Source organism: Haliotis rubra, unplaced genomic scaffold, assembly GCF_003918875.1.
Source record: "Haliotis rubra isolate DU_JTF1 unplaced genomic scaffold, ASM391887v1 Scf197, whole genome shotgun sequence".
Taxonomy (NCBI): domain Eukaryota; kingdom Metazoa; phylum Mollusca; class Gastropoda; order Lepetellida; family Haliotidae; genus Haliotis; species Haliotis rubra.
In genome coordinates this window covers 1,287,800-1,306,315 of record NW_025765969.1, presented here as the reverse complement: position 1 = coordinate 1,306,315, position 18,516 = coordinate 1,287,800, and the positions used below count along the sequence as shown (strand labels likewise).

At 40.3% G+C, this 18,516-nt stretch overlaps 1 protein-coding gene across 39 annotated transcripts in view; it reads left to right on the top strand.

Annotated features, from left to right (window-relative positions):
• Positions 1-18,516, top strand: part of LOC124275011 (zinc finger and SCAN domain-containing protein 21-like) — a 126,303-nt gene that overhangs the window by 17,241 nt on the left and 90,546 nt on the right. The window contains exons 2-3 of one of the 39 annotated variants that reach the window (XR_006898173.1): positions 6,616-7,002; positions 7,265-7,556. The exons of 25 other annotated variants lie outside the window; for them this stretch is intronic. Coding sequence is in view for 12 of the 14 variants with exons in the window: in XM_046710449.1 (XP_046566405.1) it covers positions 10,154-10,668 (515 nt within the window). In the remaining 2 variants the exon portion in view is untranslated. 13 more of the 39 variants (XR_006898175.1, XM_046710449.1, XM_046710474.1 and 10 more) reach the window with 13 other exon arrangements.

The following is an 18,516-nucleotide window of genomic DNA, read 5'->3' as shown; positions in this document are numbered from 1 at the left end:
GGATGGTGTGAATTGGATCTCAACACAAAATGATTTCCAACTGGTTCCATCTTGGAGATGGATTATTCGCTTTGTTTTTGCTCAATATGAAGTGGACCGATATTTTGAACGAGGGATAACGTCAATACAAGACCACTTTTTGCTTACTTTCAGATTTTGATGGTTGTGCGAGTACTTTCCAACGTGGTCCACAAAATGCTCTTTTGGAAATAGATCAGCGAGGGGGACAAGTGTTGTACAGTATGAATCCAGGATTAGGTTCAGGCCTGTACCCTCCGTCTGAAGGAATTAGGACTTTCCCGTGTTCTGAGTGTGATAGAGTGTTCATGAAATACAGAACATTACGCTACCATATCGAAACTGTACACGAACAAATTGATTTCTCTTGTAATTGCGGAAAAGTTTACAAATTCCGCGAACTGGACTTCAGAGACATATGAGAACCAGTCCTTTGTGTGCCGCAAAGAAGAAACATGAATAATGCAGGACAGTGCACTTTGGTGATTTGTACAAGATTTATGGCAGGGGTTTGTGTTTATCTCAAACTGACAACTGTCTTATGTCCTCCAATGGTGATTCTCTTAAGCTGACAGGGGTGGTGGGGTAGCCTAGTGGTTAAAGTCACGTCGAAGACCCAGGTTCGAATCCCCACATGGGTACAATGTGTGAAGCCCATTTCTGGTGTCCCCGCCGTGATATTGCTGGAATATTGCTAAAAGCGGCGTAAAACCAAACTCAGTCAGTCAGTCTTAAGCTGACAACTGTCTTGATGTCTTTCGATGGTCAATTGTCCAGCAGATGTTTAGGTTGGTTCTTCCACAAGTTATAGGTTTGTGAAGTGGTGTCACATTATGGAATCAGTATGGTGGAAAGGAAAGTTGATGTCTATTTGACAGACAAGTGATTGCTATATAAATTTCTGAAGGTGTTTTCTATAAGTCCTTGTCAATTTGGACAATTTCCACAGAAATGATTCATTGTTGTTGAAGTGCCTCAGCATATTGTGATCATGAAAAATTGGGTATTAAAGGTGTCTTTCATTGGTTTGCATATCAAAACTACCCAGAGCTTGAGCTGGTGACAAAATTCAAATATATTGTGTGAGATGGATGTTTTTTTTGTGACTCCATGTCCATACCATCTGCCAGCACCTACAGGAATACATATTCCAGTTGAGTCAACACCTTAATTGGTAGGAATTAGACCTAGATTTTTTGTTGCTTTCAGGTTATCCCGATGAGCGATATTCTTATCAAGTAGAGGGTAGAGACTATTCGGGCTTGGCCTACAATCAGGACTTTGTTCAGGGTTTCCAGGCTGACGGGAAAGGCTCATTCCCATGTTCCGAATGTGAACGTGTGTTTATGAACCCCAAGACTCGAAAGTATCACATGGAGACTGTTCATGAGGAAATGACTTTTGTATGTGTTTGTGGAAAGATGTACAAATATAGGACTGGTTTACAACGACATATGAGACAGAATGCAGATTGCGCCGCAGCTAAAAGGGCACTGGAAGAGTCAAGACCTTGATGTTTCATTCGTGCTTAGAATTACTTGACATTCAGAATAAGAACTGTTACTGAACAAACTTTCAGAAGTCCGAAAATGAAGTAATACACCATTTTCTTGACTTGCCAGTAGATTTTTCAGTTCCATCAAACCTTGATCGAGGAAATGTGTTCTGAAATGTGTCAGTGAAGTGCAGTTATACTTTTAGCAACTTGTTAAATATCACAAATACAGAATAAGAAAATGACGTTCACCTAGTTTTCAAATCTGTTTTTGAGTTTGCCACTTAGTGGTTGAATTTGCCTGAGACAGACCACACTTACTGATGTGTCATTTACTCCATGCTTGGACTCAACAAGACAGTTTAATAAAAAATACCTCATTAGCTGATGGAGACACCTCCTGAGCTCTGGATCTGACCTGGTTGCTTCAGCTCTGGTACCTATAATTTGTAACAAAGTCAGATTTTCAGTATACTGTATGATAAAGTCGGCACTAATTTCCTTTCGAAAGGACGCATAGATGATTTCACCAGTGGATATGACCTAGTTTCCTTGCTATCCTTTTAGCTCTGATACCTTAGCGGGATCGGCTTGTCAGACTCACTGACTTGGTTGACGCATGTCATCAGTTTCCAATTGCATAGATCGATGCTCATGCTGTTGATCCATGGATTGTCTGGTATTTGGAACACATTGAAACCTGCAACATACTGTGTAATATAGTTAAGATTATATTGATTAGAAAGGCTATAAAGCAGATGATTTCACCAGCAGATGTGACCTGATTTTCTTCCTTCCTTTAGGCCAGACCAATTTTATTTCTTGTTTTACGGATTATTGTCTTCGAAAAACCTAAAGGCAGGAGGGGGGAAAATTTTAAGTCACCAGTCAAAGTAGTATTTCTTCTAAATACTCTAAGTATGTTACTTTTGGCAATTTATGAAGTGTATATGGGTCAAAAACCAATCTAAAAACAAAATTTCTTGTATATTTACATTTTTGGCCAATAAAAACTTTAGGATTTTATTTTTTGAGCAGGGAAAATTCTTTTCCTTTTTCTTATTCTTGAAAAAATGCGGCAGGTGGAACTGTAAAACAAAAAATAAAATTAATCTGGCCTTAGCTCTGATATCCTGGTATTTGCAACACATTCAGATATGCAGCATACAATGTAATAAAGTCGTTGAACTAGAAAAAGCTTTCTTGTTGCTTTCAGGTTTGCAAAGCTACACAGACTCGTATCCCTACAGTGGGCAGTCCAGTTCTGGTTATTCGAGGAGTGATTTGAATGTTGGTGGTTACCCTTGCTCTCAGTGTGACCGCGTGTTCACAAACTATGTTGCAAGAGTCTATCATGTTGAGACCGTTCACGACCAGGTCGTCTTTATGTGTAACTGTGGAAAGGTTTATAAATATCGAACAGGCTTGCAGAGACATCAGAGAACTTGTGTCGTGATGAAGGTGTCAAATCACCATGACAACAATACAGACCATCATTAAACACCGTTAGCCTCAATGGAGTTGTGGAAATTTGATGAGGTGAAAACTAGGGTTATCATTTACTCGTGTCTTTTGCGAAACCAACCGTATCCCAAATGAATTCAATTCATTATTCACGATCACAAGAAGCGAACATTCATGAAATTTTGTAAATGTTTTTAATTGAGTTACCAAGACATACTGAGATCACATATTGTGGTCACCAAATCATATAGTAATCGCATATTGCTGTTACCAATACATATCTTCATGATGTACAGACAAAGGCTTTTGATCTTGACTGGTTATTTTGTGGTTAATGGGCAGGTAGGTAGCCCAGTGGTTCAGCCATTGGCCCACCATGCCAACACCCCAGTTTGATTCTCTAATATTGCTGAAACATTTTTATGTCATTTTCCAATAATGGTTCCAGCAATTAAACATATCATAGTCAGTGATGCATGAAGAAAAGACAAAGTGATCAGTATTTCTCAGTCTTTTTTTGTTCAACTACATAAAAATGAATGAATGCTACATGCAGAAATGACCATGTCAGAGGGAAATAACACCACTATTGACATAGATCAGTTGCAGATTTTGACGTTTCACGGTTACAGGTGAAGATGTCTGACTCACTGGTCAGACACTTTCAACTGGCAAGCTGGGGCAGTTAAGTAGAGTAGGGGTTGAACTGTTCACTCATCGCATTAAAGACCTTTGTTTGATTACCCGCTTGGGTACATTGTCTGAAGTCCCTCCACCCTGATATTGCAAGAATATTGCTCAACAGTGTAATACCTCACTCACTCACTCCAAACCTAACGGTTGGGGTGAAAATATTGATTTAACATGCTCTTTCCGTGTTGATTTATCCATAAACACAGCAAATGAAACATACATATTTATTTGCCTTACACAATGAATTTAGTACTTCCTGTCCTGGTGTGAAGTGTTCTGCAGTCTCAATTTTTTGTTGGTTTCAGATCATGGTGATAGTTACTATGGCAACTCAGTCAGTCAACATCTTCAAACTTGGGCAGAAAGTGGATTTGAACAGGCTAGGTTTCCCTGCCCCAAGTGTGATAGAGTTTTTGCTAAGAATGTGGGGAGGTTGTTTCACATGGAATCTGTGCACGAAGGACGCAGTTTCACGTGTGTCTGCGGCAAAGTTTACAAATACAGGACGAGTCTTCATAAGCATTTGAGACAGAGCAAGCTTTGTGCTGAAGCAAACAACACTTATAATTTTCAACAATAATGGATTCTTAACTCACTAAGGTCAAGCCTCATGAAGACTTTCTCAGTGTCAGAAACCTTTCAAAATTTCCCACTTTACCACAGGACCATTGAGTGGACAATAATTGGTGGTCCTGTCTGTACTTCGTCTGTACATTCGTAGATTTACTTAACTATCAATACTATTATATTCATTTGAACTTTTCACTTCTTTTAAGTTTTTAAATATTCACTGGCCACCAGGACCACTGCAAACTTAACATTTAGTGGTCTTGGTGAATTGTTACTAGTCAGGGACCACAGGAACAGCGTTTCGCACACTGGTTCTTCAAAATGATGTTTAACTTGCATTTGTTGCTCTGTGTGCAATTTCAATGTAAGATGTGTGATATATACTGAACAACAACGGATCTCAACTAGCTTGATTTAGTACGATTAAATGGTCATGCATCAAAATGTGTCAATGGTTCCTGTATCATCATGAGAAGGATTGGTAGTGGTTGATAAGTCTTCAGCTGTTTTTCTGTTTTGTTCATACTGATAATTGCGGTGTTGCACCTTCCACGTCTGAGTAATGTAGATATCTTTAACAAAATAAGCTTGCATGGGAAAGGCCTTTTGGGAAGGACGACAGTAGTTCATGAAAGGTAAATAATCATTTGAGAACAATTTTCCAACTATCGACACAGCTTCTCGGAGTAGAACTGAACTCACACTCACCTTTGTAGTTGCCATGACAGGGGTGGAAATAACCCATTGCCCGACGTCCGAGTCCAGTGTTTTTTTTCTGTCGGGCAAGCAAATTTGTATATCACACTGTACCGGTGTCCAGTTGACTTTCCAATGTTAATTATGTTGTTTATTTACAAAATCAACAAGAAAACTGCCGGTCTAGTGGAAAAATTATCAGGGCAAGTGATTTTACATGTGTCACTGTACCGGAGTACACTAGCAATTTTAAAGTTATTTCCACCCCTGAATGAATCTGTAGTGGGTAGGGCTGGCACTGTGATTTTGGAACCCATGTTTGGTATGTACTGAATAGGACCTGGGTATGAGAGTTTGTACGATTCACTCGCATATTCGGTGATTCAAATCATTTGTTATTTGGGGTCACTGGAATTGAATGTAGTCACAAGACATCTGTGACTCATGATAGCCATGTGATACTGTAAACGTACTTATTTTCGCGTGGTGCAATTTTCGCGGAATTGACAGTTTAGACTACATCGCGCGGTCAATTATTCGCGCAATCAGTAATTGCCGGAACTGCCAGCTGTCTCTTTGGCCGCCACTAATAGCAGTGAAAACAAACAGAGTGGCTGAACCTGTCAGGCGGCATTTATTACTTACTCACAGGAAATCCCTGTCTGTGCGATATACTAGTACACAGTAACCCGTTTACACCCGGAAGAGATGAAAAACACATCAGTATTATGTTCCGAATTCTGACGATCTGACTAAATAATTTATACTGTATATGAAGCTCTTAGAGTGATTTCAAACAAGCCGGGTTGTTGTGAATGAGATGATTGAGTGTTAGTGACCATTTGCTTCATGATGATACGTTTGTATCTAAATGAATAAATAAAATACTGCTGTATTATTTCTTTCGAGTCGTTTGGTGGTAATCTGTTTTGTATCAAACCATCTGTCATGTGACCAATTTCCATGGCGGCCACAACACACATTGCTGTTTTCGCTAATTCGGCGATGGGATTTGGCTCACTATTTAATTATGTTTTTGGAAATCCATTACAGCTGACAGTTAAGTTTGATTCTTTATGCTACTATCAGTCGTCATTTTAAGATTCCGTAGATTTCTGTCTTCAAACTTGATGTGTTATGGTAACAACTCAGGGGCGAACGTGGCTAGACTGAATGAATGAATGACAGGTTTATTCGCGGTGTATAAATATTCGCGCTAAAATGTTTTGCGCGAAAAGCGCGAAAATAAAACCTGCGCGAAATATACTACGTTTACAGTATGTTGTTCAGTGACTTTAACAAAGCTCCATGGTGACGTAACACTCAATTGTTCGTATTTCTTTTACACTTTGAATTGTTTGAGTATTGATCAAGCTTCTATCAACTGAGCTGCATTCAAGACCAGATCATACAAACATACCTCTTTATAGTTTTACCTAAGGGTAAAACAAGTCGAATCAGTTTTCAACTCTTGAAAATTACAGCTGTGATAAGTTTAGACTTTCCCCAAGCTCCAGTTACGTCCACTTGAGATATGGATACTACGTGAAGACTATTTCTGGGGTCCCGTCATGATGTTGCTGGAATATTGCGGCATAAAACTTTTAACTCACTTACTCAGATGTGTCTGGCATGTTTTTCGATAGTAGACTGAACTGGAACCTTTTTGTTGCTTTCAGGTGGTGGGGACTTCAGCAGATCTTATCAAGACTCTAATTACTTTACGGGAAACACTGTTCCACAACAGTCTCAAATTTCTGATAGCGGGCAGATAAAAAAGAACGAATATCCATGTTCCAGGTGTGAACGGGTGTTCACGAACTATATGGCTAGGCAGTTTCACTTGGAGTCTGTTCACGAGGGCTTGGTCTTCTCCTGTGTTTGTGGCAGGGTGTATAAATACAGAACTGGTTTGCAGACGCATCTCCGTAAAAGTCCTGTTTGTGCCGCCTATAAGTATGCTACTAAGTTGAATCCACAGGCATTAACATGAACACCTTTTGTTGGTGAGGATGACTGTTAATTCGGAGGGAAAAGGTCTCCAAACATACATGAAGATATTTTGGGTATTTTCATTTCTGCATTTAGTCAGACATGACATATTTTGATCATTTTACTTGTGTACCAGGGAAATGCACACAAACATTTCTCCTGTTCCTGTAAGATTCTTGTGTTTGAATCGTCATGACGACTGTTGTCTGATTTTCATGTTAAAGATTGGATATAAGAGAAATAGTCTCACTGGACCTTCTTTGTTATGTCTTCTGTGCATGAATAGAGAGATAGACATATGAGCATGAACTAGAACAAGTCTTTTGTTGCTTTCAGGATTTTGTGCTTATGGACAAGCTGGTGGGGCCATGATGAGACAATACCAACCAAACCCAGATCAAAATACTGGCACTGGTGTGTATCCATGCCCCAAGTGTGATCGAATTTTCACAAACTATTGTACTAGATTGTTTCACATCGAATCTAAGCATGATGGGAAACTGTTCCCATGTGTTTGTGGGAAAACCTATACCTACAGAACCAGTTTGAACGCTCATCTCCGAAAGAGTGCCCAGTGTGCTATGTTCAGAAATAGTCAGAAGTCTTACCAATGAACATGCCCTCGCAGGATTTCTCAAAGAGCATGCCCAAGCAGGATTTCTCAGTAAATGCTGACTTTTCCTGCTTCCAGATATACAGGATCAAGGGCTTTCAGTTCAAGACAGTAGATACATTACTGGATTCTCTGGTCAAGCTCCTGGAAACTACCCCAGCACCTCTAGTCGATCTCTCCCCTGCTCTGAATGTAGCAGAGTTTTCATGACCTATGCGGCGAGACTGTTTCATGTTGAGTCTGTTCATCAGGGTTTAAGTTTTACTTGTGTTTGTGGAAGGGTTTATAAATATCGAACCGGTTTGCAAACTCATCTGAGGCGGAGCAAAGAGTGTGCAGCTTACAAAGATGCTGAGAAGTCTTGTAGATCTTGATGTTGATCTTAAGAACTATTGACATGTTGAGTCTGTTCAGCAGGGTTTTAAGTTTTACTTGTGTTTGTGGAAGGGTTTACAAATATCGAACTGGTTTGCAACCTCATCTGAGGCGGAGCAAGGAGTGTGCAGCTTACAAAGATGCTGAGAAATCTTGAAGATCTTGATCTTGATCTTAAGAACCTGTTGAGTCTTTTCATCACGGTTGACTTGTGTTTCTGGAAGGGTTACTGAAGTGCAACTTACAAAGATGCTGAGAAGTCGTGCAAGAACCTATTGACATTCAACCTGTTGTTGAGGTGAACTTGAATCTCTATTTTTGTTGTTTTCAGGTTGTCATGGTAATGGAGATTATGCACAAGTTGATAGACTTTATGCAGAAGTGTCTTCCACAGGACAAAAGTCCAGTCCTGGCGTCTGGCATCAGGGTTCCTACCCGTGTTCAAAATGTGATCGTATATTCATGAACCATGTTGCTAGAATCTACCACATGGAGAGTGTCCACGAAGGCATCAGCTTCCCATGTGTCTGTGGAAAGACCTATAAATACAGGACTAGTCTTAAAACACATCTCAGAAAAAGCCAGTTATGCGCAACACTCCAAGAAAGCCAGCGTTAAATACAATAAAAGCCAGTGTCATCTCCTCCCAAGTTGACTGAATATTTTGGAAATGAATAGTGTGTTAATTTGTTTGTTCTTTTTTCCCCTTAGGTTTGCGTAAGCAGTGTGTAAAAATAAATGGAAGCCCAGTGGCTATCAATATCCTGATGTTATTCACGATGTCAAAAACGAATCTAGATCTGGTTTCTCTCTCGATATGCGGGGCGGTGGGGTAGCCTAGTGGTTAAAGCGTTGGCTCGTCACGCCGAAGACCCGGGTTCGAATCCCCACATGGGTACAATTTGTGAAGCCCATTTCTGGTGTCCCACGCCGTGATGTTGCTGGAATATTGCTTAAAGCGGCGTAAAACCAAATTCAGTCAGTCAGTCAGTCTCGACATGCAATTTGCTCCAAAAAGATTTTGATTTCAATGGTGATCCCCTTTGCCAAGGTCATCGGCTACTGCAGTGCTTCTCTGGACAGTGTGTCAGAAGTGATATTTCTTGCTGTCATATTCTGCTGTTAAAGATTCCTGACTGGTCATCATATTCTCCTGGAGTTCATTGTACCTGAGAATGTTGCACTTTGTTCACCTTGCACAAGTAAAACTGGACCCTGTTCCACAAAGCAATCGTAGCGCTACGACAGTCGTAAGTCTATGTTAAAGTATGGGAGTTACGATCATCTAAGTCGTAAGTCTATGTTAAAGTATGGGAGTTATGATCATCTTAGCGCTACAACAGTCGTAAGTCTATGTTAAAGTATGGGAGTTACGATCATCTTAGCACTACGACAGTCGTAAGTCTATGTTAAAGTATGGAAGTTACGATCATCTTAGAATAGTGCTATGATCGCTTTGTGGAACGGGCCCCAGCTGTTGAATTCAGAATCTTTTACAGGCATGAAGGGTCCTTGTGTTATTTCCCATACATGCACCATTGGTTTGGATGTGGCCAGGAGTTCAGAATAGGTAAAATGTCAACTGTTTGAATAATGTAGGCTATAGAATGACAAAACAAGAAGTTATTTTTCTGTTCAAATTAAAATCTGCCCTACAACTTGCAAAGACTTCTTGTTTTTTCAGGTGTTCTTGGTTTTGGACGTGGCCAATTCAGTACCATCTCACAAGATGTTTCAAACCATCAGGTTTTCCCCGTGCAGGCAGGATGTCCTCCTCCGTATGCCTTTCCCTGTACCAAATGTGATCGTTTGTTCACAAGCTATAAGGCCAGGCAGTTCCATGTAGAGTCTGTTCATGAGGGACTAAGATTCACATGCATTTGTGGGAAGGTCTACAAGTATCGAACAAGTTTACACAAACACATGAGAGAAAGCAAATTCTGTGGTGCCGTTTCTTCGGCATCTGGACATTATAAGCCTTAGGCACCTCCGGGGTATAACTGCCTTGTTGCGATTCATACACGGGATGTTGCTGCTTCTTTAGGGAATACGACCTTAGTCAGCTTTTGATTGGTTACAAGAATCAGGTACTTGTCTTGATGAAGTTGGGTTGTGTTTGCGTGCGAGAGAACAAAGCAAATCTTAGATTGTTCAATTCCAGTTGTGGTTTCATGTTCTGGAAAACATGGCAAGTTCACCAAGAGGAATTACTGAAATGGTATTTTTGTTACTTTCAGATGTTCCTTGGTATGGTGATAATTACCAAGGCCATGGTGGCTCCAATTTAGTGACTTTGTTAACCCAGCCTCCTAAACCTTCTGAGGAGCAACCATGGCTGAACAAAGTGCAAGCCTGCTCTGATACACCCCAGGTGTCATCCTGGCCTAATATAGGGCGACTGGGTTCTGACTCCAGGCACCAGGTGACACGGCCCAATAATGGGCAGCCATTACATGGTACAACTCATGTTTCAACACGGCTGGATAAAGAGCAAGCCGACTCTGATCCAACTGGTCAGGGCCAGGTGTACCCCTGTTCTCACTGTGACCGAGTGTTCTCCAGGCAGGGTACAAGGAGATACCACATAGAGTCTGTTCATGTTGGTTTGACTTTTGCCTGCGTGTGTGGTAGGGTGTACAAGCACCGTACAAGCTGGCAGAAGCACTTGAGGAAGAGTAAAGTGTGTGAGGAAGCATCTAACATTGTGAACCACTCGTCAAATCCATCAAGTTTTGACAGTCTCAAAGATTAGGTATCACTTCAGAATTCATATCTTGGATGGGTCAGTTTGTTCTCAATGATCCCTGTTTTGCTCTTTTTGGATTTGGCAGCCATTTCTATCATGATCAGGGATTTCTGCAGAATTTTTTTTCAAATTGATCAATTCTGTGAATCACCCGAACCCCCATTCCATGACACAATATTAAGAAAATAGATTTTCTTATTGCCATCCGTACGTGATAATTTCTCTCAGTTGCTCATTAGGTTTTATCAGTTTAGTTGGATCAACTTTTCGCATTTCTCCTTGGTCAGTTTTTGTGGTGGTAAAAGTCATAACCAGTTTTTTTGGGGAAGACTGTTTAAAAAGCTGCATCAGATGTATGTGTACATGTCCATGGCCATCGTTTCTGGTGTTCATTTAGAGAATTTGTTTTGTTAACATTGATGAAAGTAATAAGTGTTTTGGTTACACAGTGTCTACATAAAGGATTCTCATCGCTGTTTCAGATGTGCATGGGTACCGAACTACTGTCCCTGTTGGCAGAATTGTTTCTCGTCAGGATCATCCTGTCATTCCTTATCAAGTTAGAACTCACTTGGCTGAGCATTCTCCGTGGCCGAGAACTGTTCCGTCTTCCGAGTGTTACCCTTGTCCGAGGTGTGACAAAGTGTTCACTAACTACGGAACAAGGAAATACCATGTTGAGTCTGTACATGACGGGGTTAGTTTCACCTGTGTATGTGGGAAGGTTTATTCATACAGGACTGGTTTGCAGAAACATTGGAGAAAAAGTAAACAGTGTGCAGAAGCCATGAACTCGCATTGAGCAAGATTCTTTTAAATTAGGAACCTGGTTTGCCTGATCCTCTGGACCAGGGTCCTGTTCAAAGCTATCTTTGAACTAAGGTGATCGTTACACCTGTATGCAACAAAGACTTATGATTATGGAATAAAGGGTAATCCCAAATAAGACAAATGACGGCTCACGATCATAGTAGTGATCAAGTAGCCAGGGCCCTGTTTCGCCGGGCCGTCTTCGCACTAAAGTGATCGTAACTCCCATACTGCAACATAGGCTTACGATCATCATAGTGATCAAGGTGGCAGGGCACTGTTGTGCAAAGCTGTCTTAGTGCTAAGGTGATCGTATCTCTCATACTGCAACAAAGGCTTATGATAGTTGAAGCACCAAGATTTGTTTGTGGAAAGGGACCCTGTTAATATTCATTCTATGAGTGTGAAGGTTATTGTTTTAATCAAGGGGGGAAACTGAAGGAATTGAAATTGTTTATAATGGTTCAGTTATTTGAGTTTGAATTCAACATGTTGTCAAATACTTTCCTTGCCACTTTGATTACGTAATGTTCAAGGTCATATTTTTCTGAAGGTTAATTGGAAAAAAACCCCATATATTTATGTAAATTACTTACTTTACTTCTGATTTATGTGATTTGATAAACCAGCCCATTGTAATGTCTCTGTAACGGAAGGCCAGAGGACATTGTGATTCCATGTTTTGTATATTGATGAATGACCATGATACTTTATAAATAAAACATGTTTACTGACATTCTCTTGGTTTTATTCAGTTCAGAACATACCCGTGAAGGTCCGGGTTAGAATATTGATCTTCAGTAACCCATGCTTGTCATAAGAGGCAACTAACGGGATTGGGTGGTCAGGCTCGCTGACTTGGTTGACACGTCATTGGTTCCCAATTGCACATGCTCATGCTGTTGATCACTGGATTGTCTGGTCCAGGCTTGATTATTTACAGACCGCCACCATATAGCTGGAATATTGCTGAGTGCGGCGTAAAACTGAACTCACTCAGTTGAGAACAATGGATATAGAGGATTACTTTGGAACATATCCTTGAAACATGCAAGGCAACAGCTTATCAAATAGTGGTTACTTGGTTCTTGCAAAATAAAATGTCAAATAACACTAAAAACTCTAAAGCCTTGGTTTCAATCTCAGGTAATCTGTGGTCTCAAAGACTCGATTATTTACAGACCGCCGCCGTATAGCTGGAATATTGCTGAGTGAGGCGTAAAACTAAACTCACTCACTCACTCTGTGGTCTCAAGAATCACTGGAATGAATCCAGGAGTCAGTGTTGGTCTTCAGAAATGTGTGAGCCCTGAGGATATAGACATTAATCAGATCGGACCCAGGCAATATTGTGGCTAAAAAATGTGTCAATTCCCATCATAATTCAACGGTACAAGAAGCTTAGTACAGTGGTGCCAGTGTTGTAGAATCTTGCAGGCATAAAACCATACTCACTCTGTTCAGACTCTTGGATTTACAGGATGCGAATTCCTGCGTCCAATATGCATATATATTGACAATGGACGCAATGAAATTTATCAGCACATCCACAGTGACCCAGAAAAAGTCCAAATACTTTTTGTAAAATTCGATCAAGTAACAAAAAGTTATCACTGAGTTATGGTCGTGTTTGCAATTTAATTACTGTAACAATGTGATGATCACAATACAGTAACAGTAACTGAAGTACGACAATATTACAACATAGTATTAATAATAATATTTTAGTGTCTGGGACCCCCATTTTGGACCCCTGAAAATATGAGTCCCAGGGAGCCTCACATACAGTACTCAAGGTAAATTCATGTACACTCACATTCATTGAACATCTTGCCTTTTCACCAATCTGTGTGAAGCAGGGGCAGTGGGGTAGTCTAGTGGTTAAAGCGTTGGCTCGTCACGCCAAAGACCCGGGTTCGAATCCCCACATGTGTACAATGTGTGAAGCCCATTTCTGGTGTCCCCCGCCGTGATGTAGTTGGAATATTGCTAAAAGCGGCGTAAAACCAAACTCACTCAGTCAGTCAGTGTGAAGCAACAATCATACATCATGGACAAACAGAAATGGTTTCATGACATTTATCTTTCAATTTGTGTTCATCAGTAACAATGATGCACTCTTTGCTTAAACTGACGCACGTTTTGGGATCTAATGCATTTTAAATCTGGTACCAATACAGCATTCCTATAAATCCTCATTTTTAACTCTCTTAGTCTACCATGAGCCAGTTAGAAAAAGAATGACTTCAGCTTCATAGAATTGTAAATGACCTTTCTTTTACTGATTGTCAACTCAAATGTCTACAATGGTTCTTCCCTTTAGGTGTGAAGTTTATCCAGTCTCACCGCGGCGGTAGAATCTTGTGTTTTCAAGGCTATTCGTACAAATGTAACAAGAAGAGGCTTGCCTGGCAGTCCTGGGAATGCCTGGAGAAGACATGTCCAGCTCGGCTGTCCACTGTCAACGACATTATCACTAAGATCGGCAATCCACACAATCATTAGAAGCCCAGCTTAGACCTAGGTGGGCAATCTTGTCTTGAGTGTGAAAATTAGGATGCACTTGCCTCTTACTTGTCTGTCATAAAGACCAACAAATATCCTAAGACAGTCCATGAAAGTATATTTGATAAGTGTACATTGCTGCAGTTTCATGTTCAGACAGTCACAGGGGCGGTGGGGTAGCCTAGTGGTTAAAGCGTTGGCTCGTCAACCCGCTGAAGACCCGGGTTTGAATCCCCACATGGGTACAATGTGTGAAGCCCATTTCTGGTGTCCCCTGCCGTGATGTTGCTGGAATATTGCTAAAAGCGGCGTCAATCCAAACTCAGTCAGTCAGACAGTCACCCTGCCCTTTTTGTCATATATTGATGAAGAAAAAACATTTATTTAAAACAAAATGTCAGTCAACCAAGTCCTATCTCCGGTCTTTTAGTGGGTGAAAACTGTCTGATTTGCCAATAGATTGATTCAAAGAGTGAGCCAAGTCCCATATGACACAAGAGTTTAGCCATTCAACAAATTCAGTTGTACCATCTCTTTTATGTTCCTGGAGGTTTCACATCAGATATGAAACACGTCTGTGTCTTGGATTTCATTGGGCACACCAAAACTTTATGATCACTGGTTTAGACCATATTCCAACTTGTTGTCTGAGGTCCCCTCATGGGTTTCACTAACCTGATGCATGTCTGGGACCTGTATCATAACTTAAATCAAAATGGAGTTGCCAGCAGTTTTACACAGTATCAGTGATCTTTGAAAACATGGAATATTTCAATTCCTGAAGCTTCGGGGCCTTGTGTACACTCATTTGTTTGGGTCAGAATTGAACACAGAAGTCTTCAAGTTTTCAAAAAGTCAGTTTCAGAGTACTTTTGACAGTACAATGTATTTTAGATTGTACTAGGTATTGTAGACAGAGCTCTTTTATGAAAACAAGGGAATTTTCAGATAATGGTGCAGAACTGTACTGCTTGTGTAAGATTTTATTGATTTTTGTCAAGAAGCTCCAAGTTCACATCTGGCTGATCTGTGTGTAGCAAGTGCAAGTGACAAACGTATTTCTGTCCTAGCATGCACTTAATAGTGAATGTTTCAACAAACCTGGAACTATAAACTGGATGTTCCTGTAACTTTAAAGTAAATTATGCCTAATTTTGTGTTTGAAGGCAGAAATAAGAGGAAAGCATATGCACACAGTGATGGTAACACGTGTAACATACTAAAAAAACTAGTCAACTAATCAATTGATTCAAACCATTGATGTACATGTGAAGGTTCCTTTCTTGGTGAGGCAGTTGGGTGGCCTAGTGGTTAAAGCGTTAGGTCATCACGCCGAAGGCCTGGGTTCGATTCCCCACATGGGTTCAGTGTGTGAAGCCCATTTCTGATGTCCCCTGCCGTGATATTATTGAAATATTGCTAAAAGCGGCATAAATCCAAACTCACTCAATCCTTTCTTGCCCAATTTTCACTGGAATTGATTTTGAATAGCTTTCATCACGCAAGATGAAGCAAAAAGAGTGATTTTCTCAATACATCAGCAGCTCCATTACTTCTGTACAAAACTAATCATAGTACAGAATCAGGGTTCAACTACATCGGCTTGAGGTGAACATTGGCAGAAAATTTATATTGCAGTTTATTGTGGTATTTATTAAAATATATTGACAGTGGTGGATACTGATTGTACATTCGGATCTAATTTTGTACATAACGAAAGAAAATATCACTCAGTGGCTGCAACCATTTTGTTGTCATGGATACTGAGGAGATAACAAGTTAGAGAACATTTAATCTGTGGGTTTAGTTTTGCAAGGAAAGTTAATTTTTTAATTAGTTTCTATTCAAATTACCGCTTAAACAATTTAGAAATTGCAGAACGTAAACCAGTATACCAGTAATACAATGCACTCTTAGGGAGACACTTAATTGAGACTTTATGTTTGTTGTTCAAATTTGTTTTCTGAGCATCTAAGTTCCAATACTCTGCACATCTATGTACCGAAAGGATATGCTTCTTGTTCAAGAAAAAAATCTACCCCAGGTTTTTTGTTACTTTCAGGTAAAGACCATTTGATGAGTATGGCCAGTCTTGGTTTGATAGAGAGCGCACAGCCGATTTGGTCCCTGACCGACAGTATTGTACGTAGTGTAAAGAATAGTTCCGCCATGGCCTTGACCCCAGACATGAGGTCAGTTGTGCATAGACCCTGTGAGTTGGGGACAGTTGAGAAGGGCCACTACTTCCCCTGTAGGGTTTGTGGGAAGGTGTTCACTCGATCTGCATCCAGGACCAATCATCACTCAGCCTGTCACAGTAATCGGACTTACCCGTGTGGTTGTGGGAAGTCTTACAAATATAAAACAGGATTGCGGATACACAAGAAAGTCTGTGTGTTGCATCAGAGTCATGCTGCATAGGGGGTGGTAGGGTAGACTAGTGGTTAAAGTGTTCGTTCGTCATGCCGAAGACCCGGGTTCAATTCCCCACATGGGTACAATGTGTGAAGCCCATTTCTGGTGTCCCCTGCCGTGATGTTGCTGGAATATTGCTAAAAGCAGCATAAAATCATACCCACACACTTACTCACTCATCCTGCAAAGTGCAGCCTTTTCTCAAGAAAAAACACTCTTTAAATTGTCAGTTGAAGGAATGAGGAAATGTGTCCATAAATCCACTTGTGAATATGCACAGACTGTTTCTACTTCATATCCTATTACACAATTCATGACATGTAGTTGTGTGCTTATTACGAACAGGACTTATTTCCTCATGAACTTATTTCTGAAAGGAAAACCTTTATTCCTGTTTTAGCTTGAGGTATTTTCTAACACCCTATCACATCTCACCATCATAGTGTATGTACACAAGACATTGTTACAACATTAAAAGGAAGTGGTTGTTCCATAACTTGTGACAGTTCTCGCCTTTGGTTTGTTTGACATGACATATGCCTCATGTAACTGAAAGACGCAAATTATCTACGTTACAGTGTCACATTCATTGATTTTATGATGGATTTCCAAGTCTTCGCTGCTGTTAAGTAGATTGATGTTTGATGTACCCAAGTTGTGCGTTCAAGCTGACGACAAGTTCAGTTCATTCCGGAGTCCCTTGCTGCACCAAGTGTCGCTGTTAATGAAGGAGATGATCAGCGATCATCCCTCAATATTGATTCTGTACAATGTGAACATGGAGCTGTAGTACATATTGATGTTTCCATCTACGCTGTCAGATTCTTGGTTTGATTATCTGATGAAGTTGTATATCAGCAGGGGTGGAAATAACTTTAATATTGCTAGTGTACTCCGGTACAGTTGCACATGTAAAATCACTTGCCCTGATAATTTTTCCACTATACCGGCCGTTTTCTTGTTGATTGTTTAAATAAACAACATTATTAACATTGGAATATCAACTGGACACCGGTACAGTGTGATATACAAATTTGCTTGCCCGACAAAAAAAAACACTGGACTCGGGCATCGGGCAATGGGTTATTTCCACCCCTGATCAGTGTCCTTAGCTTGGACAAAGCTGCAACGAGTGTCTCTAATGGAGACAATCAGTTCATGGCCCTCAATATTGATTCTGTACAACGCGAACATGAAGCTCGAGAACACATTCGTTTTCATCTCCATTGTCAAATTCTGGGTTTGATTGTATAAAGTTGTATCTTGGTGTCCCAAGCTGGTACAAGGCTGTACTGAATGTCTATGATAATAAAGTAGACAATCAGTTAACCTCAGTCAATATTGTTTTCAAATTGTCTCCAGCGATAGATTCTGGGTTTGAATCTCCTCAGGGTTGGATCTGCCAGAATCTCACAGGCCAGCTTAGGTCACATTGATGTATCAAGGAATCGTTAATTAACATGTTGTACACGATACCCAATGTGTATCACTTGATTTTATTTGTGATGATGTGATAAACAATATGTCACCTTATGAATGGTTTCCTTTTAGTTAGTATTGATTCTTAGAAGTTGCTTTTGAAATGTTTGAAGTTTTGCAATCACCACCTTGAAGCTGCCTGTCCCACAAAAAGTACAGAATCTGATTGCATGATACTATGAGGCAAACACTACATAACAGCCCAGTAAGGAAACTTGACATGCTGGTTGATAGGAAGTGTCCTTTTTACAAATAAGTTACTTTATTGCATATTTATTGCGACACAAGCAGTGTGATAATGCACAATTCTCTCTGAATTCAAATCCTGTTATCTCATTCAGGTTCTGCGCTCACTTCCCATCTACTATTGTATCTCCTAGTTATCTCAAATTCTGAGGTTGATCCGTTGCTCCTTGAGATAACACTCGTTCAATCCATGTAGTGCTGATGCCTCATTCAATTATTCTCCGAGGACCTCCCGCAATAATCAGTAACTGTAATTAGCAGAAGGGAATGTGGATAAATACTGGAATGAGAACCACAGATGCCATTCTTATCCCCACTATTGCCAAGAAGCAGAAGCATGCAAGAATTACCATTTCTTGAAGTAATTTGATATGGAATTATACTGATACTGTAAAAACA